This window comes from Scylla paramamosain, chromosome 1, assembly GCF_035594125.1.
Source record: "Scylla paramamosain isolate STU-SP2022 chromosome 1, ASM3559412v1, whole genome shotgun sequence".
Lineage (NCBI taxonomy): Eukaryota > Metazoa > Arthropoda > Malacostraca > Decapoda > Portunidae > Scylla > Scylla paramamosain.
Genome location: NC_087151.1, coordinates 33,807,693 through 33,832,630, shown reverse-complemented (window position 1 = coordinate 33,832,630; position 24,938 = coordinate 33,807,693). Strand labels below are relative to the sequence as shown.

The following is a 24,938-nucleotide window of genomic DNA, read 5'->3' as shown; positions in this document are numbered from 1 at the left end:
GCGATGTGCTTTCCACTACAGAGGGAGAGGTGCTTGTGACTTCATAATTCACTAAGGGTATAAAACTGATACAGCACATATTCAGGCATGAGGATAATCACTGTATTAGCTGAATTACTTGAGCCTACATTGAAGACTAATTGTAGGAAAATCTCCCCATATTAATTACATTACTGGGATTTTTGTGAAGGTGTAATGTATCTAATAACTGACATAAACACTGGTTGTATCCCACTGCTGAAGATTACCAGCCAAATATTTGTAATATATGATTTTGTTATACTTATGATTTTATTAAATTGGTCTTCACAGTCTTGAATCATTGCTGTCACTGTAAGGTTGGAATGTGTGAATGTGTTTTTCTTAATATCAAGACTAATCCTCATTTTGTATGTGTTAGGGATGTAGAATACCTTTTGAACTAAAAACAATATCTAACTTGTTAAAATCAACATACAAATAAATGCAATATGTGTAGGTAACTTTATGGCATTCAACCAACATGCAGGAAATGGTCGGGTATTGGGAAAATGTGAATTTGGATAACACATCGTGTTAACTACTTCATTGTTTAATGGTTTTAATAAAATATAAAAACAAATTTACATTATTAATATCTAAAATCCAATACACTGTACATCAATGCATAACTGTGATTAATTACACACGTATCATATTATGCTAAGTGTCATGTACTCACATCATTATGCCCAGCAACCTCATATATCACGGCAAACAAGGTCAGGGTTATGGCTAAAAAAATAGGAAAATAAAGGGTAATATGCATTCATCACAGCATGTAAAACACCAAACCCTCCTTTACAGATATAACCCGGATTCTATAAATAAATAAAAAAAAAAAGTTCACTGACTTACACTAGAAAAAAATTTTTGCTATTTTAGAAGACTGCCTAAAAATTAAGTAGAAACAAGTTTTTAGTAAGATAATTTATTCACAAAAAAACATAAAATATGGGTTATTTCCTAAGGAGATAGGTAATTTTAGTAATACTATTCATTATTCACATTATGATGGAGTGCCAGAATGATTCTGTCAATCAAATGCATTTGTGTCTGGTTTTGCTTTAAGACGTCGATGTGCTTTCCACTCCACCATCCAGAATGTGAAGGTGCCAATGGTGGCAAACACTATCAAGATAATGAGATGCCAGTATAATTTGAAGACACTAGAGTAGAAGAAGCATGCAGCTGCTGACAAGGACTGAACAAATTTGAACAGTGCAAATGCTGGTCCAGAATTGTCTTCATAAACTGATCCAAGGATAGAGTAAATCTGTGTGTTGTAGCAGGCGTCTCCAAAACCCAGCAGGAAACTGCACAATAAGGCAATTACTTCACTGAAAAAAGAAAACAAAGACATTTTGTAAGTGGCCATAAATAACTATGTAATAGCATCGAGACATTGTAATCAGTCTAAATTTACGTTCTTATTTAATATCTTAGGACAGATTCACACTACTCATTTCCCTCTGGAAAAGGAGTGTGTCATCAGCAATGCCATTCTATCAATGGTAAAATCAAATGGATCTGCCAAATATCTGGTGAGATGGCAGAACACTGTTGCCACTATATATGTGGCAACAGTGGTCTACCATCTCACAAAGGGATACTTGGCAGCTTTGATTAATTTTTCTATCAATGGAGTGACATCACTGATGAGACACTTCCTCTCCAGATGGATGTGTGGAATGTGCAGTGTGAATCTAGTCTTTATTATATATATATTTATATTAGTTGATGATTTTACAAAAGTGCTGTTATAAGAATGAAATTTAAATTAAACCTGAGACTAACATGCACAAATATGTTTTTACTGAAATATATTTATACATTTTTTTTCCTAACCCATTATTTGCTAGTTAGCAAATAAGTCTGAAAATATATTTTAATAAGTTCTATATTAAATGAAAATACTTACATTATGAAGCTTCTTTTTAAATGTACTGACTGAGGTTATACAAATCTGGTGTCACTAAAAGGGTTGTCTCATATTTATGTAATTATATACACAAGGATAGTACAAGGATAGTAGCACATTTTTTTCTTAATTAGAATTTTATGCCAACAAACTTTTCTGACTTCAATCTATGTACAATAACTTTGGTATTACTATAAGTTGACAAATACCTTGGTTCACCATTGGGCAAATGGGATGGGTCACTTGTTCCCTTCAGTGGAGAGTTTGTTGGGAGATTCATGAAGATAAGGAAGAAGCACACCATGTGGACAACGTAACCCAGAAGTATGATAGGATCACGGCCAAATTTGACAGTTTTTGATCCAAAAATGCCAAATACTCCTCCTCCTGCAAATAATGTTAGTTTCAACAACAAAAATGGTGTAGAGGTATTTGTGTGTGCATTTTAGAATTTAGAAAACCTGAAGTCCATAAGCCTGAGAGTGTGTCCATAAGGTTCTGAGTGTTCTGGATGAAGAATTCAAAATCTGTATTTCTTTTCAAAATATGGAATTTATATTACAATAAGTATTTTTCTTTTAGAAATTAAAGTAATTGTAGTTAGAATACTTCACTGACCTAGAATTTCCCCAATACCGATAAGCATCCCAGAGAGACCAACAAGACGCTTGGGGTCTGGGAATCGCAGTGTGGAACTCAAGCAAGCACTGTAGACTCCACTGAAGAAGGACAATGCAATGCCTGTAATGACAAGAAAGGGATGAAAATCTTACTTTTCACACTTCATTCTGAAATTATCAGCAGAGTGCAGTTGGCTGAAATAACCAGAATTTAAATGGGAGCAAAGAGTGAAAGGATGCTATTCATTGTTCTTTTGTTACACTGATGCCATTTATCATTACCAAGAGGCAGTAACATCAACATATCCTTATCCTAAATTCTGAAATGTACTGAGGAATTCAGAAAAGAGAGAGAGAGAGAGAGAGAGAGAGAGAGAGAGAGAGAGAGAGAGAGAGAGAGAGAGAGAGAGAGAGAGAGAGAGAGAGAGAGAGAGAGAGAGAGAGAGAGAGAGAGAGAGAGAGAGAGAGAGAGAGAGAGAGAGAGAGAGAGAGAGAACATCAATTATATAGGGATGATTTCCTGATATGGTAGCAGCATCTTTCTAATGTGACCAAGAAGTGTATGACCAGGCTTCCCTCCCAACACAGTGGAGGGAAAGGGATGCAAAAAATATGAAAATATACTGTGTGTGTCTAATTCATCTATAGTCATCTGCTGGTCACTTAGTCAGCTGTTCCCTGATAAAATGAGCTTAGAGATTGTAACAACTGATCTCCGGGTACAACTGAGACTACTCACACGCCACACACTGAAACAGAAAGGACACAATCCCTTGGCTTACATCCTGCACCTACTTGCAGCTAGGTGAACAGGGCTACACATTTAGAGGCTCATCCATCTGCCTTGCCATGCCTGCAACTCAAACTCAGGCTTTCTTGGTTGTGAACTGAGCCTGCTGACCACTACAAAATGTGTGTGTGTGTGTGTGTGCTAAAGCATGTAATATTTCAAGAAAGATGAGATCTGTAATTTGTAGTTCCTTTGCTCTACTTCCAAAACAATCCCTTCCCATCACTGACACTTATACTTCCATGCTTTCAACAGGAAAACAAGGCATAGATTCCAGATGGGGGGATGTAGAAACAATACTATGTTTTATTCTATCACTTAACAATAAAATGTTACATACCAGTGTAGAAGAATGCAAATGACAAGAGTATCATGTCTTTAGTCCTGAAGAGTGCAAATGACTTCTTGAGGGCAGTAGAGGGTCCTCCCAAGTCATCAGCTCGGCCTCCTCCTTCTGAGCCAGGTTTGGGCAGTAGGCACATGACACCAACACCAATCACTCCAACCACAGTAAGTACAATGAAGACCACCATACGTGTGTGTTGGTCAATTATGTCTTTCCCCATGAATTGATAATATACAAAGATATTGCCAAACAACATGCTGAAAAGGAAAACATTTCTTAGTACCTACAATTGCATCAAACTACTGAGAAGAAAAATACAGTGGAAGTGAACAAATACATACTTAAGTCCTTTTTATGAATAGGATATATGAAAACATACAGGGAATGAGAAACAAACATTTAGGAAACAAGAGTGAAATAAAGTGCACACAACAAATATAAATTCAGGCTGCTAAGTCATCAGGAAAGCATTTGTGTTATGATTAATTTCCATTAAATACAATCCACTAACCTGGTTTGTAACATGGCCCAGAAGATTCCTGAATTACGAGATATAGTTTTCTGGGTGGACATCAGGGTGAGGTAGTTACCCTGGCCAGTCCATATCAGAGCAGCACCAATTCCAATTAATACAGAGGTCAGGTACAAAATAATTGTGTGAGGCCACAGGAAGCCAGCAATAAAAATTCTGTGGAGAATGGGAAAGAAAAATGTTACTGATTAAGAATTTTTCTATATTTAATAGGGAAAGAAAAATGTTACTGATTAAGAATTTCTCTATATTTAATAGATTCAAGTAATAACTTCTGCAGAGAAAAGGATTTTCTATAAGCTAGGTAGTTCTGTAAGAATGTAAGAATAATTAATTTGAGGTAGTATAGCAAACTATGAGTGTACCTATGACCACTATTACTTTCTTTTAATAATAATGTTGAGGATATAATTATGTCTTAACTGCTAATGTTCACCAGGTATTTATGGAAGAATAGAGTAATAACAGCCTACTGAAAATTGTATCACCATTCACTGCCTCAAATTAAGGGTGTCTTTGTCTAGATCATGATGAAATACTGATGGTGAACCCACTACTGAACCAATTGTGACTTTTTTTTTCTTTCTTTTTCTTTCTTTCTTTTTTTTAGAAGATAATTGTCATAATACTCCTTGACTAGATTACTGAAGTATCTCATCATATCACCTCTATTTTGCTTAGTCCATGCTAACACCATGTTCTCCCCTCTACAAATAAAAGGAGAAAACTTACATCATTGGTCTCCCATAATCAAGGTGACATCTACTTTGTATTTGACTTTACAGAGATTCTAAGTGACCCACAAGCTTTCCAATGTCAGTACAACTACAGCAAAACATTACAAGTGTTTTCCTAAGCTACATCACCCTTCAAACTAAATGTACCTGCAGCTAAGTGTAAATAAAAAATTTTCACTATTTGAAACAAGGATGCTATCTTAGGCCATGCAATATATAGTTATCTTCTTTAAACTTTATTATGCTTTATCTTCGTCATCTTCCTCCCTAAATCCTGCCACAGCCAGAGAGAGAGAGAGAGAGAGAGAGAGAGAGAGAGAGAGAGAGAGAGAGAGAGAGAGAGAGAGAGAGAGAGAGAGAGAGAGAGAGAGAGAGAGAGAGAGAGAGAGAGAGAGAGAGAGAGAGAGAGAGAGAGAGAGAGAGAGAGAGAGAGAGAGAGAGAGAGAGAGAGAGAGAGAGAGAGAGAGAGAGAGAGAGAGAGTAAAGGGATACCAGAGGCAGCCAATATTAACTACATCAAGCTTAACCACATCATCATTTCAGAAACCCATGAATAGCTACAACAGCTCACTACTTCCTGATCACTGACACACATTCACTCCTACGACTCATCCTTTCTCTCCTCTGGCTAAGAAACAACAAAGCATCAAATCAAAGATTCATATGACTCATAATGGGAGAAGTCTGTTACAATTATAAACCCTAATTGCATTTAAGCATAATCTTTTAAATTGATCAATTATTACAATACAGTATTACGTACATCTTTATATTACTTCATATTCTCCATGTAATATACAAAATGAATAAAAAAAAAAAATTAAAGATTTCAAGCATGTCACAACTATATTCTATAATCTAAATAGATCTCTCATCTTTTCAAGTTTTAGTGACAGCATGAATCAGATTGAATCTGATGTTATGGTTTGTTATTAGTCTTGTTGTGAGCTCAAACTCCATACTGTATAACTGGAGTATGCTTCACATGTCTAGGGGGTTCCACTCATACTGCTCTTCTAGAGGTGGACAGGGTGGAATCAAAAGCTTTTCGTCTCATCAACTCCATTCCTCCAACTGACTGTCTTCAGCCTCTCTCTCATTGCCGCAATGTTGCATCTCTAGCTATCTTCTACCGCTATTTTCATGCTAACTGCTCTTCTGATCTTGTTAACTGCATGCCTCCCCTCCTCCTGCAGCCTCGTTGCACAAGACCTTCTTCTTTCTCTCACCCCTACTCTGTCCACCTCTCTAATGGAAAAGTTAACCAGTATTCTCAATCATTCGTCCTTTTCTCTGGTAAATTCTGGAACTCCCTGCCTGCTTCTGTATTTCCACTTTCCTATGACTTGAGTTCCTTCAAGAGGGAGGTTTCAAGACACTTATCCTCCAATTTTTGACTATCACTTTGGACCCTTTTCTATGACTGGCATCTCAGTGAGCTTTTTTTTTTTTTTTATTTATTGGATTTTGTTGCCCTTGGCCAGTGTCCCTCCTACATAAAAAAAAAAAGAAATACAAAAAAATAATTTCAAAGCAACCAAACACAATTTGGGATTCTGAGCACATAAGATCAAGAGTTCTTAAAAAAAAAAAAAAAAAAAAAAAAAAAAAATATATATATATATATATATATATATATATATATATATATATATATATATATATATATATATATATATATATATATATATATATATATATATATATATATATATATATATATATATATAACAGTTGAAGTAAAAATAAAGAAAATTTATATTAAAATAGGAAAATAGGTCTGAGAAAAAAAAAAAAAAAACAGTACAAAAAAGATACTAACACATAAGTCACACCCCCAACAATCATGGATAACTTTGGACCAAGGAAGCTGAGGCATGATGGGGCCAGCCAGTTGAAGGAGGCAAACACTGCATAGATCACTGCCAGGGAGATGTAACCTGATCCGGTGAAGCTTGGATCCTCAGCTTGAATGCTTCTGATGACAACTTGCTGCAAGAGTGAAGATCAGTATTAAGTATAAACACAATATTTACTGATAAGTCAAACATACATAAACAAATTACATACAAAAATAAGCCTTAGAATGGCCAGTGATTGACTGCAAAAATGTTCATTTAACAAGTAGAATTAAAAAATAAATTGTTTGAAGTTCTAATTTATGTGATGTGTACATTAAACCTTTATAATAAGAACAAAATGAAGAAGCAATTAAAAAGAATTATGATGGAAGAGCAAAAAATTAATAGAGGTTATACATAAGTATCCTGATACCATGCCAAGTAATTAAAGCAGTGAGGGGAGTATTGTTGCCAGTTTGTGAGTAGCGGAGGTGTTGATAAGAAATAATTCAGGTGGATGTCATAAGTAAACCTGGTGTACCACTTACGGTACAGCATGATTATATTACAGTTCAAAGACCTCTCCCAATCATTAGGTGGAGTATAGTAATACACCATGCTAGGTCAACAAACTTAAGCATGTAGAAAAACAAACCAAAGTGTCTCCATCTATGTAGCTTTGGATTTGAATCTGTGACTTCTCAGGTGTGCTAACCACATTGTTACTTTCAATCAATGAATACAGAAAAAAACATTTATGAGTGGTAATAACATGCACAAGCCATATGATCCAGTCACTATATGAAGCTGAATCAGTGCCTCAATAACTACCATATCTTCTTTGAGGTGATGGTCAATTGTTTTCTTAAGGAATAAGTACTATAGCACTCATTCATAGCTCCAGTGAAAGTTTTATTCCATCCCCACTCATGATATTATAAAATTATTTGTTGTGATTGATGTGATATTCGGCACACAGTATACATACTCCTGTTTTTCATTATGTTCTGTTCCTTATTTTTTATGCCTGGACAAAGAATCATGAGCAAGTGCAGTAAAATAGAAAGGACAAGAAAGACAATCTGTTATATGTATATGAATTATGCACATGCAGTGTATCCTAATGGTGCAGAGTAAGGGAGATATACTGAATCAAGTGTAGAATGACCTTTGGAATCTAGTTGTATCTTCCTGACTTATGAGGAAAACAGTCACTGATAAGAGATGAATGCCAAGTTACATATCAGACAGCAAATGGTAGCAGCATCATGTCCACATGATGATGTATGAGACTGGACCTTTAAAAGAAAAATTAAGCTTGTGATTGCAGACATGATAAAGAAATTTATGATAATGACATTCATACTATGTATGATATACTGCAATATATATTACCTTTACACAGATGACAGGAATAAGACACTGCATATTACAATATATTCAGGGGAAGACTTTTCTTGTGCTATGCTAATAATGACTAAGGTATTATGTGAAGAAGGTGGACAAGCAAAATGGAAGCAAAAGTTAAAAGTAAATGATGTATGGTGAGGGATGCATTGAGATGGCTGAAAAAGAAGAAAGTAAAAACAGAAGACTTGAAAGGAAGCAGACTTAATGGGTAAAGAGGGGAGGTGAGAAGTATAAAATACAGACAGGATGAGAGGAGGGAATGGAAAGCAGAGGGTGCAATGTTATAGAGCAGTGGGATGAAAAAATAAGAATAAATGAAGACATATTTGGCAAAGAGGAGGGGAAGGAAGAAAGGAGAACAAAAGGAATACTGGGTGCTTGGCATGGGTGAGACTTGTTAAGATGAGAAGAGCTAGCCTTTTTCAAGTGATGTGGGGAGAGATGGTAATGCATGCAGCAAGAGGGAGAAAGTATCTAATGTCTTACGAGTACATATCAGTCTTTCATGTGCATTAATTTTACATGACACAGTACGTCATGTGAACGCAGTAGTAGTAGTAGTAGTAGTAGTAGTAGCAGCAGCAGCAGCAGCAGCAGCAGCAGCAGCAGCAGCAGCAGCAGCAGCAGCAGCAGTAGTAGTAGTAGTAGTAGTAGTAATAGTCGTACTACTACTACGACTACTACTACGACTACTACTACTACTACTACTACTACTACTACTATTGCTACTACTAATACTACTATAGTAGTAGAAGTATGAATAGTAACAATAAAAAAAATTATAAAAGAAACAATGCTACTAAAAAATATTCAGTAATTTTAAATTCTGACTGCTCTATAAATCTCACTTAAGAACACTATATACGGCAAACAATTTTTCCTCTAGCACTACAGCAGCATGACACAACACGAGCACAAGCAACACAATGAGATGGTCTGGGAACTTTGGAAAACATGCCCCATTTTAATGAAAGCGTAAACTCTTCTTTCACCTGCTAAACGACTTTTTCTTACCCATAATCACATACAATTGTTTTCCTTATAGACATTTTTAATGTCTAATAATTCTGTAACCAAGAGAATACAAAAATAGTCCCTCCCCCTCTCTCTCTCTCCATTGTCTCCATGCATTTCTTTTACTCTAGTTACTATGATTATGATTATTATTATTATTATTTATTTATTTATTTATCTGTTTTTTAGTGAGAGCAACGAAAGTGAAACATTAAGATAAATGCAGTCTCTCTCTCTCTCTCTCTCTCTCTCTCTCTCTCTCTCTCTCTCTCTCTCTCTCTCTCTCTCTCTCTCAAGTGTTCGCCGTTCTGAATGCCAGCACAAAAAAAAAAAAATCCTAACAAAAAAAAAGGGTTTTAAAAATGAGTTACGACAGAAGTGGTCTGATCTAGAATAGTGATGAGACATTCGCGCCATTCCCTGAACAATGACTTTCCTCAGAGTCACGGGACGCTCGGCAAGGAACGCCAGTCATGAACTGCGCCGCGTTACTCGTGGGGTGCAAAGCTGGGTGCCTCATAATCGTGAATCAGACTATAATGTCTCGTTTCCTTCTATCATTATCGCAATTACCGTCAATATAAATATTTGATTCTCCTGGGAAGGTGAATATAAGATAATAATATACATTATTCGTATCTGGGTTATTATTTGTTTAAAAGAGGGCAGTGAAAATGAAACATTAAGATAAAAGTGGTAAAAAAAAGGAATACATATTACCGTGGGTGGTACTGTACGTATGAGAGAGAGAGAGAGAGAGAGAGAGAGAGAGAGAGAGAGAGAGAGAGAGAGAGAGAGAGAGAGAGAGTTTAATTTTCTTTTTATTATCATTTCCGATTAGAACACTCATATAATAACAATGATGGTGGTGGTGCCTCCCCTCCCCTCTCTTTCTCTCTCTGTCTCTCTCTATATATATATATATATATATATATATATATATATATATATATATATATATATATATATATATATATATATATATATATATATATATTCAACTTCAGTCATATCATATCGAAAGAATTAACAAAATTGCCTTTTTTTTTTTTTAATGTAGGAGGGACACTGGCCAAGGGCAACAAAAATCCACTAAAAAAAATGCCCACTGAAATGCCAGTCCCATAAAAGGGTCAAAGCAGTAGTCAAAAATTGATGGATAAGTGTCTTGAAACCTCCCTCTTGAAGGAATTCAAGTCATAGGAAGGTGGAAATACAGAAGCAGGCAGGGAGTTCCAGAGTTTACCAGAGAAAGGAATGAATGATTGAGAATACTGGTTAACTCTTGCATTAGAGAGGTGGAAAGGATAGGGATGAGAGAAAGAAAGTCTTGTGCAGCGAGGCCGCGGGAGGAGGGGAGGCATGCAGTTAGCATGCATGCATTTAGCATGTTTAATGCTTGGTAGTCAACGCCTCCGAGTACTATAAAAATACATTAAGATGTACCGTGTTGCTTTGCAGAAGTTCAGAGTTTGTTGTTTCTGCTGATAAGAACGGCGCCACCAAAATTGTTGTCGAATATCTGTAGTCATGATTGAAAAAAAAAATATTGCTAAGCAACAGCTTCGCGATAAATAACTTTAGAACCATTTTCGGCATGAAAATCTGCCCAAAGGTTACAGTTTGTTAATGGTGCAACCTAAATCAAATAACTTATCTAAGCTTGCGGTGCACAGCATCCACTCACTACCCACCATCATCAGATGTTCTGCTTCGTACTCATCGCATATTCACCTTCCTATTAACTATGAACCTCTAATTTCATCGACACAACCTAAACTCACAAATCAACGGCCAATGGCAATTATTTTGCATCTGGAGAAAGATGCTTCCTCGTTAACGTTTCTGCCGCTAATAAGACAAACGTGTGTAAACAGTATGCAACAGACGATATATGATAAAAAGCGCAATAAAAACAAGTTTTCATGGAGTTCTGCCAGGGTTGTACATTCATGCTTGCATATCGACTAGAGAAGCATTAATCTATCATTAAGTGATTAACTGACTTAACTGACAGAGTGATTTCATCGCTAAAGCTCGAACGAAAGCAAAGAATGAAAGTAACGTGGTGTTGAGGGAAAGCAGGCGATACTGGATCTGTATTCAGAAATCTTTGTTCTCTCATTTGGTTTAATTTCAAAGACAACAGGAATCAGGTTCTCGTGGGCATTTCTCTCACTGATGATTCCGAGTCCTTGTCAAATTATTACTTGAATCATGAGAGCACAATTACGAGTAAAAATAACTCCAATAGCTTCCAGTCAACCATGAAAAGAACCATTGAAAATAAATCCTAATAATTTCCACTTGACTTTTAGTATTTAAATCATAACACCACTGTCAGTAAATCCCAAAAAAACTTCCACTCAAGTCTCTTATTACGTGAATCATAAGGACGCAATTGAAAAAAAAAAAAAATCCCAATAATAAATAAATAAGCCAAAAAAATGTCTCATTCATTTTTATTATTACTCAGATCATGAAAATACCACTAAAAATAAAACCCAGTAACTTCCCCTGAAGATTTTCATTATTAGCACCATGAAAACACCACTGAAAATAAAACCATATAACTTGAAGTCTGTTACACGCGGTCGAGATAAGGCGACAAAATGCTTGAGAACACTGCCTCTTTGTGCGGAGTGAGTGTAACATTATGAAGCACATGTAGCTATATAAGGCACACTACCAGGACTCCAATGCCAAGGTTAAACTGAAGGATAAATAATTTAATTTCGCATGATTTATGCTACTCACTTGCCTCCATGTTTATGTGTGTATTTATGCATTTGATGATAGGGTGGAGATGAACACGCACACATTTATACGTTCATATGTTAGACCAGAGAGTCGGAAGTAGCAGTTCTGTCTTACTAGATTACTCGGAGAGAGAGAGAGAGAGAGAGAGAGAGAGAGAGAGAGAGAGAGAGAGAGAGAGAGAGAGAGAGAGAGAGAGAGAGAGAGAGAATTTGTCACAAGAGGCGTCTCCTAGCCAACACAGGCACCAACAGTGGACTTCCCTGCAGCACAGACTATTATGAACATAAGAACATAAGAACATAAGAAATAAGGGAAACTGCAAGAAGCGACCAGGCTTACACGTGGCAGTCCCTGTATGAAACACACCTACCTATTTCCATCTGTTATCCCCATCCATAAACTTGTCTAATCTTCTCTTAAAGCTCTCTAGTGTCCTAGCACTAACTACATGATTACTGAGTCCGTTCCACTCATCTACCACTCTATTTGAGAACCAATTTTTTTCCTATCTCCTTCCTAAACCTAGATTTTTCAAGCTTGAACCCGTTATTTCTTGTTCTACCCTGGTTGCTGATCCTAAGAATTTTGCTTACATCTCCCTTGTTATAACCCTTATACCACTTAAAGACTTCTATCAGGTCCCCTCTTAACCTACGTCTCTCTAGAGAATGTAAATTTAACAGCTTCAACCTCGCCTCGTAAGGAATACTCCTCATCCCCTGTATCCTTTAAGTCATTCTCCTCTGTACTGATTCTAATAGACCTATATCTTTCCTGTAATGTGGGGACCAGAACTGCACAGCGTAGTTTAGATGAGGTCTGACCAGCGACAAGTATAACTTTAATATTACTTCCGGCCTTCTACTTTTAACACTCCTAAAAATGAATCCTAGTACCCTATTTGCCTTGTTTCTGGCTTCTATGCATTGTTTCCCTAGACGGAGTTCAGAGCTAACTATAACTCCTAAATCTTTCTCGTACCCTGTACCTACCAGAGTTTGGTTGTTTAATGTGTACCTATTGTGTGGGTTTCCTCTACCTACGCTAAGCACTTTGCATTTATTGATATTAAATTGCATTTGCCATCTATCCGTCCATTCATTCATTCTATCTAAGTCTGCTTGCAAGGCGATGGCATCCGATTCTGACCTAATTAATCTACCTATCTTTGTGTCATCCGCAAATTTACTAACATCACTACTAATTCCACTATCCAAGTCATTGATATATATTAGAAATAACAATGGCCCCTGTGGCACCCCACTAATTACATGACCCCACTCGGATTTCGAGCCGTTTATTACCACTCTCTGTCGCCTGTTACCAAGCCATGACCCTATCCAGCCTAACACCTTCCCATCTATCCCGTGTGCCCTAACCTTTCTCAGGAGCCTTTGATGGGGTACCTTGTCAAATGCTTAATATATGCACAAGTCAGTCTAGCTTGGCCTGGAGTGCTGATAAGAAAATACAGTGTCTTCAGAAATTACCATGGTGGCTTTTTATTGCTGCATTTATTAATTTTTACCCTAGAGAGAGAGAGAGAGAGAGAGAGAGAGAGAGAGAGAGAGAGAGAGAGAGAGAGAGAGAGAGTGTGTGTGTGTGTGTGTGTGTGTGTGTGTGTGTGTGTGTGTGTGTGTGTGTGTGTGTGTGTGTGTGTGTGTGTGTGTGTGTGTGTGTGTGTGTGTGTGTGTGTGTGTGTAGAGTGTGTGTGTTTGTGTGTGTAGTGTGTGTGTGTGTGTGTGTGTGTGTGTGTGTGTGTGTGTGTGTGTGTGTGTGTGTGTGTGTGTGTGTGTGATGGAGCAGGTATTATGTATTGTAAATAACTTCTCAGTTTCCACCTCATCCCCTTAGCCACTTCCTTACCCAGTGTTACCTCCGTGCACCGCCTGGACCAATGACACCACTATGAGCAGCAGCGGCGGCCTTACCTGCATGTTGCCTTGTGTCTGAAAGGAGGTGAACACCAGCATGAAGGCCGCGCCCAGCACACCAACATTCATGGTGGCGCGGTCCATTGACACCTTCATCTTGGCGGTGTTTTGAGTTCGTCACTACGATGGCACAATGTGGGTGGGAACACTGCCGCCGGCCAGTGTCTGTGGTAACGGCAATGAGTCGCTCTCGGCGCGGCGGGAGTGTGTACAGCAAGACTTCCCGACACACTTTTTAACACGTGTCCTGATTGCGGTTTTTGTTGTTAAGTCCAGGGAATGTTTAGACAACTGCTGCGGAGGAAACAGGATAACTTAACACTGCGCGGCGCGGGTGGTGGGCTGGTGCGGGGAGGCGTGTCCAGGATGGGAGTAACCGCTGAAACTTTCTTACTATATTATATCCCTATGCATGCTTTTGTATATGAACCGTGCGTGGATGCTAAATCAATAACAGGAACGTGATGGATTTCAACACGATAAGCCGCGTGCAATTGTTCATAAAGAAAAAAATGCATTACTCTCAGTACAGTGTAATGTTTAATTAAGATGTAATAATACAAACAGAAAGCCACACAAGGTCGTATCTTTCTCCTTGGCAGCGCCGCGACTCTTGTTCGTATTACTGTCAGCACAACACAAGGATGGACTATTATATTCAGTACGCGGCATTCTCTCCCCACGCTGCGGCTGACAAGCAGGGCAGCGACACATGCAACAAGCAATGAGCAGGGCACCAAGCCAGACCTCACCAGCACGGGACGCAGCAGCCTACTGAGTTCACTGTGCACGCTGCCTCGCTATCTGTCTACTGCCCCATTAACACACGCTATCAGACGCATAGTTGCCAACCGTTAATCGCCTTATCTGTCATTGTCGTGATTAACACTGACCACTATTTTTTAACATCTGGTTTGTTCTGGGGAACAATACAAACATTCTCTCGAAATTTACACAATTCGAAATGTAGTATGGTCCCCACATAAACACTATACCACAGAAGCCGCGAGACAATAAAATCAGTCAACGTTTTTTGTGATACCAGCCGATCAGCTGATGCGTCACCTGTTAGATTCCGAAACTTATCACTGTTTGTTAAGTTGTTTGATTAACGAATTTCTCAAATAATAAAAACGACAAACACAAGTCTGCAAGGTTGATGCGACGCTGAAAGGTCAGTTATGTATAGAGAAATGGCCAGTCATCCAGTAATTTCTTAAGTTCAGAAGGAATGGAGCAAGGTGACTTCGGGTAGCGTGCGCGGTGCCATCGCCAGGGACTGGAACTAGGGCACCTGTGACCACGAGGATAGTGACAGTGGAGCAGGTTATCGCCAAGATAACCCGCATTGGCTCCAATGATATTCAAAATAACTACTTAAAACATAGGTGCATAATACTCTCCAACGTAAAGGCACACAAAACACACTTATTTGCATTCTTTCTAATTTGTACAAACGCATTGTTCCCCAGTGCAGGACGATGCCTAACGCTCCTGGCGACGGGGTTGTCTAGGGGTTAACGTGAAGCGGAGGGTCATGGTTCAACAGGGCCACTGCTCCCAGGGTATCGCAGAGACTCAGGCCAGTCTCTTCAGAGAGGTTATTGTATTTTTCGAGGCTGATAACAATGTTGAATGTCGGTCGCGGTAACAGGTGTTGGTGACACTCCGTGTCTCAACTGACGCGCACTCAGGTGCACTCAAAGTCCGTACTCGTCTCCACAGGTAGAGGGCAACTATCTTAATGGTGAAAGCAGCTGTGTCGAGGTTTATTCCTCCTCCTCCTCCTCTCTCTCTCTCTCTCTCTCTCTCTCTCTCTCTCTCTCTCACACACACACACACACACACACACAGAGAGAGAGAGAGAGAGAGAGAGAGAGAGAGAGAGAGAGAGAGAGAGAGAGAGAGAGAGAGAGAGAGAGAGAGAGAGAGAGAGAGAGAGAGAGAGAGAGAGAGAGAGAGAGAGAGAGAGAGAGAGAGACATTTACTTTCTCTTGTTTACTTTCACCATCACGACAGGATATTCAACTCCTCTGAGGTACAAGTACTGAAAAATGATGCCTGCCTAAACACAGGAAATCATCCACTGCAGGATAACAACGATGGAAGTATGTAGTGCAGGGCTGGCTGGTGACAGATTAGCCGCGAGGGACTTGAGTTTGAATTTAGGTTCGGGCAGTTGTCCACCCTCCTTGATATGAGTGGAGGCACTGTTCTGGGGAGATAACTGCGATGACTTGGAGCACGAAGCGAACCTCCGCCCCAGGAAGATGAGGTGAATGACACAGACGGCGAGTGAAGCTGAACATGACACCACGCTTAGGTAAATGAGTCAGCGGTGAGTGAGGTTTACTCTCCTCACTTCAGCGTCAAGTAAACATAAATCGTTGAAGGGAAGCCAGAGAGTTTCCATTTGAGTTTGGTGTTTTAGGATAGGCATTTTTTTTATCAATTTATCTATTATTACTATTATTATTTTATTTTATTCATTTATTTATTTATTTTTTGCTGGGATTTTGTTTGAAATATAAAAGAAAGGTGTGTGCATCCTACGGCTTCTATCGCTCTTCCACCAAAGTTAACAGTTTGAGAAGTATTTCTTGACGAGACAAATACAAGAATGACTGTCAACATAACGCAACATGGCCAATCTATACATTACAAAGATGTTACTGGTTTTAAAATTTAATAGTCGTTCTTAGATTGATGTGAAGAAGAGGAAGACCTGAGATAAAAGTGGAAAAACTGCATTAGAGAGGACCTGAGAGACAGAGGAATAATAATAAAAAAGGCATAAGACAGAAACAACTGAGAAAAGGCTCACAAAAAAGAGAGAGAGAAAAAAAAAAAAAAAAAAAAAACGCCACCCGAATAGGGATTTAAGCTAAGCTGAGGTCAGGTCGACAGGAGGCTGAGCCATGACCTATACTCCCCGCACTACTGCGTTTCCCCAAAGTTCAGTGTTCAAGGTTTCTCTCCAACCTGATTCCTCATGCCTCGACAAGCCTAGTCCAGTTATATTACGCACCAGGGCCACCTCCGCTCGCCACGTCCAGGCAAGGTTGTGGAGCCGCCAGAGGGGCCTCACGCCAGCAGACGGGTCATCGAACGGCGCCTCGAGGCCTACCAGACCCGCCCCACGACATACCCCACGATGACAAACATGGTAATAGTTGGGAATAATATAGACTGTGACCGTGAAGTCACACACACAGAGAGAGAGAGAGAGAGAGAGAGAGAGAGAGAGAGAGAGAGAGAGAGAGAGAGAGAGAGAGAGAGAGAGAGAGAGAGAGAGACCAAAGGACGTGAGAGGTCAGAGGATGTGTGGCGTCAGCGCAGCTCTGCGTAGCAAGCAAGCAAGCAAAAGCACAACCTGACGACTAAGCTGTCAGAGATGCACCAATCAGTGCGCGCTCTGTCTCTACACACCCACACTTTCCACCAATCACAGCACGCCCAGCAGGCCCCGACCCCTTCGCTGGCCAATCACGGCTCACTCCCTTACCAGGACGACACAAGGTAAACCAGACGAACATTTTTGCCGGTGTGCTGTGGAAACATTCCTCCTTCTCTCTCTCTCTCTCTCTCTCTCTCTCTCTCTCTCTCTCTCTCTCTCTCTCTCTCTCTCTCTCTCTCTCTCTCTCTCTCTCTCCTGTCAGCTACCGTCTCCCCAAACCGAGAGAAGTCACTCCCAGACCATCATCAATCACCATCACCACCACTACCACCAGTAACACCGCCTTTATCACCATCATCACCATCATCATCGTCACTGCCAGTAAATTCGACACGAGTCTCATCACCATCCTGATCATCACATTCACAATCATGTTCCTCGCATCTGCCGTCATTGCCATCAGCATCTATCATCACTATCGTTATCATCATCACTCACTGCATACTGATAACGGTTTTCTTTACTGGAATTTCTCTCTCTCTCTCTCTCTCTCTCTCTCTCTCTCTGGCTGGGTTTAGTACGACTTTCTTTTACTGTATTGCTCACAACATAAACAATGCAAAAAAAACAAAAAAACAAAAAGTGCATTTGCTTGTCCCTGTTACTGTATTATCCAGTACATAAACACTCCAGAAACACTGTATTGCGTTTGTTCCTTCTTGTTTTATTGAATTACTAATAAACACATATACGAAAATAAAAGAAAAAAATAGTGCGTTCCTTTGTTTCTTTTGCTGTATTGCTAAAAAAGAGAGAAAAAAAAAACCTGGATTTCCTTAGTTCCTCCAGTGCACTCGATCTGTCAAACCCTTGCTTAACTGCGCAGCTTCCCACAACTAGGTAAACACATCGTACCAATTCCCCAGTGTCTTGAGAGGCGACGCATTTAACTGGGTCTTATTCTCTGCCGTTACTTCTCTCTTTTTGTACTGAGCTGTACTTTTTTATCACACCACCTAGCCCTTATTGTTCATGATCTCGTTTCTCGTCCATATCCTTCCACTTTCTCGTAAGACACTACAGACGCGAAACCGCAATAGCTCGGCTTTCATATGAGAGAGAGAGAGAGAGAGAGAGAGAGAGAGAGAGAGAGAGAGAGAGAGAGAGAGAGAGAGAGAGAGAGAGAGGAGCTAGTATTCTTCTTGTTGCGACACAAATATGGCAAATCGCTTACGTACGTTCTCTCCTTGCATAACTAAAAATACACTGAGCTGAGGAAAAGACCGGCAAATAATGCACTTGGAACGAGGAGGAGGAGGAGGAGGAGGAGGAGGAGGAGGAGGAGGAGGAGGAGGAGGAGGAGGAGGAGGAGGAGAAGAAGAAGAAGAAGAAGAAGAAGAAGAAGAAGAAGAAGAAGAAGAAGAAGAAGAAGAAGAAGAAGAAGAAGAAGAAGAAGAAGAAAAATAATAATAATAATAATAATAATAATAATAATAATAATAATAATAATAATAAGAAGAAGAAGAAGAAGAATGTAGACAGAAAAGAACCCAATGTCAATTCAGTTCATGAAAATGGAGAAATTAAAAAAAAAGAAAAGAAAAGAAAAAAAGAATCAAGTTTTAAGTGGAAGACGTGTGTGTGTGTGTGTGTGTGTGTGTGTGTGTGTGTGTGTGTGTGTGTGTGTGTGTGTGTGTGTGTGTGTGTGTGTGTGTGTGTGTGGTGGTTCTGCTTGGCGCTGCCGGGTTGAGAACAAGCTAAGCCACATATCAACTCAGGAGGCGCCATCCACTCGTGGGTTGTGTCTTGCTTGCCTTTGGTCCTCACGCGCGTGCGACGATCAAGCAAAGGGTTGTCTTGGGCCACTGAAGTGCTGTATGACGTGTGTCTGTTTGTCTTATTGGAATATATATATATATATATATATATATATATATATATATATATATATATATATATATATATATATATATATATATATATATATATAGAGAGAGAGAGAGAGAGAGAGAGAGAGAGAGAGAGAGAGAGAGAGAGAGAGAGAGAGAGAGAGAGAGAGAGAGAGAGAGAGAGAGAGAGAGAGAGAGAGAGAGAGAGAGAGAGAGAGAGTTATGATGATGCTTTACTCATACAAGACGTGACCTTTGACCTGTTAGAGAGAGAGAGAGAGAGAGAGAGAGAGAGAGAGAGAGAGAGAGAGAGAGAGAGAGAGAGAGAGAGAGAGAGAGAGAGAGAGCAAACTTACCCAGTGACACAACATGACCTGAACCTTCACTCTCTTCCCTCTCGCTCAGGGCACACACACACACACACACACACACACACACACACACACACACACACACACACACATCATAAATACACCACATGAATGTAACCGAACGTGATATCGTACAAAAACAATCATGAGGAACAGTACTCTATATACGTGCAACAGAGTAACTGCACATTCACTTTCACTTTAGACAATCCTATTGACTGTACTCTTAGAAAACTGGTATCTTCAGTGGGCCTTTATTTTATTTTATTTTATTTTATTTTATTTTATTCTTTTGTTTCCTTTGGCCAGTCTCTTACATATTAAAAAAAAATTCAACGTTTCCTTGTAATCTTCAGTCTCCTGATCTGAGAAAGAAGAAAAAAAATGTTATGAAGTTTTTGTAAGAAGAGTATAAGTTAATCAAGGAACTCCAGATTGCAGAGAGAGAGAGAGAGAGAGAGAGAGAGAGAGAGAGAGAGAGAGAGAGAGAGAGAGAGAGAGAGAGAGAGAGAGAGAGAGAGAGAGAGAAAACATGAAAAACAATGGAAGCAAGTACGGAAGGTTACTCTACCACAGAATGTAAGTGTACGAGTATGAAAAATGACTCTACTGCAACCGAAGCCCCGCTGAGAGAAAGACTGGCACATGAGTCTGTGTCAGTCTCACTTTCACCCACAACCGATTCTCTCACACCGACTTGAGTGGCCGGCGGCGGAGTGACTTTCGCCTCCCCACCCCGCGCACCTTTCCTGGGGAGAGGCAGGCCGGGAGTGTGGGAGGGAAGGGGATGATGGTCCTGCATGAGGGAGCACAGCTGACCTTGGCGCTCTCAAAAATAAGGTCAAAGCTTCGGATTACTATGTCGCTCTATCTGCCTGACAGTAATTGGCTAAGATTAAAAGATATGGAGGAAAATAATTTGAATATTTTCTTCAGTGTTATCGCTTTTTTTACGATAAATTTCTCACCAAGGAAAATCTCTTTTCATTTTCTTTCTGGGTCAGTGTTATGCATTACCCCGCGTGATGAATGTGACTGCTTGTATATCATTTGCTTCATTTTAATTTTCAAGTTCTAAATATATGGTACCCGAGTAATCTCTTCGGTCCGTACTCTTAAACGCATTGTTCTCTAATTAGGATCACTTTCAAAGGCCACAGAGATGAACTGATGGATTTTCTGTGAGCTATATCCCATTTGCTCGCATGTAACTATCACTAGAATCATGAAAATATCCTTGAAAACCCCAGTAACTTCCACTAAAGCTTATCGAAAGTGGTTGAGATCAGACGCTGAATCATGCTTTCTTCAACTAACAGTTAATACAATAAGCATAAATGATAAATAGGATATTTTTTTCCCCTTACATTTTCCTGTATTTTCTTTCCTTCTCCTTCCTCCTTTCTCTCTCATGCCTGTGGAAGAGATCAGACGCCGAAACATTTAGCAATACGTATATTATTGTTTTCTTCAAGTGACCGTTAAAATAATAAGCACAAGTGATGAATAGGACGCTTTTTCCCATGTGCTTTCGTTCTTTCTCTTTACTCCAGTCGCGATCACGTGTGTAGTTGAGATCAGACGCCGAAACATTCAGAAATACGTATATCATTATTTTCTCCAAGTAACAGTTATAAATGGTGAATAAAACAATTTTTCCCTTATATTTTCTTGTATTGCAGTCCCAGTCATGTCAGTGGCGGTGCGGACACAAGTGTGGGTCCATGCATACGAAATGAAGGGGAAGAGTCAGCAGCCTTGGTGAATTACAGGATATTTACACAAGGGCACAAGGTTTTCAAGTCCACGCATGGATCATACAATCTACCACACACAACACAACACAACACAACACAACACAACACAACACAACAAACACACATACACACACACACACGAGGCCGCATCACGTCTCATGTCAATTACTTACGTACACACACTTCACATGAACACAAGTTAAAAAAACATGTACACTTAGCCCACACAAGTACACACAGAGGTCAAACACACGCAAACGCATACACACACACACGCGCACGCTATCACACATGCACTCGCACACACACAAACACACATTAAAAACACATAGAACTCATACTAATACATACCACTTTTAACAAAAATAACAACAGCAAAAAAAAAAAGTGATAAAAATGCCACAGAATCCAAGCACGTCAACAAGATAACGCAATCTCTCCCACCCCTCCCTTTCTCTCTCTCTCTCTCTCTCTCTCTCTCTCTCTCTCTCTCTCTCTCTCTCTCTCTCTCTCTCTCTCTCTCTCTATTAGGCAATGGCCATCGTGGTAAACTGAGTTGACACGTGTCGTGCTTTGCGCTTGTTTGTATCTTCTGTTTCTTTACGTATTATTGTTTTTTTCCCATGAATGTGTCATGACTCACAAAATCTGTTACCTTGATCTCCAGGTAGACGAAGCATAAGTAGTGTTAGAAGTAATACAGCAGTGGACAGACAGACAGACAGACAGACAGACAGAGAGACAGACAGACAGACAGACAGACAGACAGACAGACAGACACACACACACACACACACACACACACACACACACACACACACACACACACACACACACACACACATATCACCACCACCACCACCTCTCTGAGCTTGAATAGCCACGCGATGGATGAAAGGAAATCATCTGTTAGTCTATGACTGGTAAAAGAATAATGAACCATGTAATGTATGTATCAAACTCATGTTAGGCATCTACACTACTATTACACTTTTCTAATATAAGTAACAACATATGAAAGACGGTGAGAGGTATCAACAAGACTTCCCACTCGACGAAGCGAGGAGGCGATGCCCGACCGAGTGACATTGTGACTCTCAAGATCCGTATTCCGAAACACTCTCAGAAGGACTATTTTCAAACGCCACAGAGATATAACTGGTCGAGTTCTCACGAATGTTTCCCCATTGATAATGCAGAATTCTCATTAAACTACCACGGGAATCATGAAAGCACACTTGGAAACCTCAATAACTTCCATTAAATATGTTACAGCAAGTAGAGATGCTACAACGTTTGAGGATACGGTCCAAGCAGGCATAATATTCTCAGAGATTAAATCAAGCCAGTACTGAGACTCCCCTTCACCCATTCCCTTTCATGAGCATCACAGGACGTTGCAGCAGCGAAATCAAGAAGAAACTCATCAGTATACTCATCGAAAGAACTACTCAAGTAACATCCGTGCTTCCTGCGTCCCGCCACACAACCACGCCACGACACACGCAGCCTCCGCCTCGAGTCGCTCTCACCTTCGCCTCAGCACATCACTAACACTCGCTTGAGCCACTGACCGACCATGAGCACCCGCCGCGGCCACAGAATGGACTGCGCTGCTCCAAAGAGAAAGTATCGTCAGGACCACCAGGCCAAGTCAGGTCTGGGACTGCACCGGGTCGGGTTGCAGAGAGAGAGAGAGAGAGAGAGAGAGAGAGAGAGAGAGAGAGAGAGAGAGAGAGAGAGAGAGAGAGAGAGAGAATACAACTGGACTATCCTCATCACAAACAAAGCCGATGACGTGTCCAAAAACTCCAGGTGAGCTGTTGTTTGCCTGCCGACAGTTGTGTGTGTGTGTGTGTGTGTGTGTGTGTGTGTGTGTGTGTGTGTGTGTGTGTGTGTGTGTGTGTGTGTGTGTGTGTGTGTGTGTGTGTGTGAAAGAGCGAGAGAGGGGAAGCTTTTCACAAGAGTGGACGCCGCGGGACAAAGTCGCGGCACTTTTCCTCAGCTCTCGCCTACTACTACATTTCCTTTCCCAAGACACGTATGATATATATATATTTTTTTCAAGAACACCTGTACTCCTGACAACCCGGCAGGTGTTACGAGCCCCCCAGCACCTGTTACCGCTTGGCAAAATATTAATGATCTTATTCCTCTTCCTCCTTCCTTCCTTTAGGGCGGGTGTTTCATGCCTTCTCTGATTTACTGCATCTTTTTCTGTCTCCTCCCACTTCTTACCTGCCTTAAGCCTTCCCTAGTATTTAATTTGGGCCTCTCTCTCTCTCTCTCTCTCTCTCTCTCTCTCTCTCTCTCTCTCTCTCTCTCTCTCTCTCTCTGAACCCTGCTTCTTACAGGTTACCCTTTAAAATGCCTTCTTCTCAACCTCCCTTCTCCTTTCCTTTCCCTTTGTTCCTCCTCTCCCCTTCAGCCAAACTCTCTCTCTCTCTCTCTCTCTCTCTCTCTCTCTCTCTCTCTCTCTCTCTCTCTCTCTCTCTCTCTCTCTTGCTTACATTTTCTGTTCCTCATATTCTCTCGATTCAATACGTACTTAGTTACTTCTGTCAAATAACGAAATGTTTGCCTGCGCGGTTTACGTGGTTTTCTTTCGATGATTATATATAAAAAAGATGTTCACGCTAATGATACTTAAACATGTAAGTCTTTCAAAGTTTGGCATCTCCTCCCCCACTTTCCTTTAAATCTATACCTTTTCTCGTCATCTCCTTTTTTTCCTTCAGACAGTAACATGTAATGGTAAACACACACACACACACACACACACACACACACACACACACACACACACACACACACACACACACACACACACACACGTTTCCTCACACTAATACTGCAACACCAAGAGATAAGATGGAAATTAGCAATACCACATAATATAACCTGTTGCTGGGGGTCCCTTAGGTGAAAGTCAGCACAGGGTGGAGCTGGGTGTTGGGGGAAGCTAGGAGAGGAGGGGCCGAGAAGCACAGTAGGCAAGGCCCCACCCTATCTATCCCTCCACTTACTATCGGGGGGTGGAGGGTGAGGTGGGAAGATGGAGGACACACGAGGCCAGGTCTCCTAACCACATCCCCCCGATAAAGCCAGGCCCCCAAACCTGATTTTCACATGTATATGCCAGTTTCCACAGGTAGCCAGCATTTATAATTCACTTTCATGCGTCAGGTGGTCAAAAACAAGGGTCTCAAGCTGATCGAGGACTTGAAAGTTTCGTAAACAAGGCCACTCAACCAGCCAACAACTTATGTACCTTCACACTAGCACAGGTGTCCGCACATAAGTATATTATAATCATGCTCCTCCACCTACATGTCTCAGTGACAAGGGGACGTGTACATCAAGGGTGCATGAGTGCTATGAAGAGTGCAGGAAGGCAGAGTTTCTATCCCGAGTAAAGGAAAGCAATGCCAGGTTTACAAGTGTCACATATTGAGTTAGAGATAACCTGCAGGTGCGAGGACCACCCCCTTCATCCCTGAGAGGACGGAGGAAAAAAAGGAACGGGACTTTGCTCTTAGTGAAGGTCACTGTACAGGCTCCACGTGCTGTGCTGCTTATTTCCATCACGCACATATCAAGC

The 24,938-nt window shown here is 40.3% G+C and overlaps 1 protein-coding gene across 32 annotated transcripts in view; it reads right to left on the bottom strand.

Moving 5' to 3' along the window:
- Positions 1-555: 555 nt before the first annotated feature.
- LOC135104293 (UNC93-like protein MFSD11) overlaps positions 556-24,938 on the bottom strand; it is a 50,042-nt gene continuing 25,659 nt past the window's right edge. For 8 of the 32 annotated variants that reach the window (XM_064011537.1, XM_064011528.1, XM_064011546.1 and 5 more), the window contains 6 exons: positions 6,787-6,956; positions 4,207-4,383; positions 3,690-3,952; positions 2,558-2,680; positions 2,149-2,326; positions 556-1,358 (listed from right to left, as the gene is read on the bottom strand). In XM_064011537.1, the coding sequence (XP_063867607.1) occupies positions 1,055-1,358; positions 2,149-2,326; positions 2,558-2,680; positions 3,690-3,952; positions 4,207-4,383; positions 6,787-6,956 (1,215 nt within the window). In that variant the 3' untranslated portion in view covers positions 556-1,054. Of the gene's footprint in view, positions 1,359-2,148; positions 2,327-2,557; positions 2,681-3,689; positions 3,953-4,206; positions 4,384-6,786; positions 6,957-13,920; positions 14,218-14,488; positions 14,651-14,670; positions 14,856-15,607; positions 15,634-22,869; positions 23,002-24,938 lie in introns of those variants that run through there. The other 24 variants (XM_064011598.1, XM_064011626.1, XM_064011745.1 and 21 more) reach the window with 15 other exon arrangements.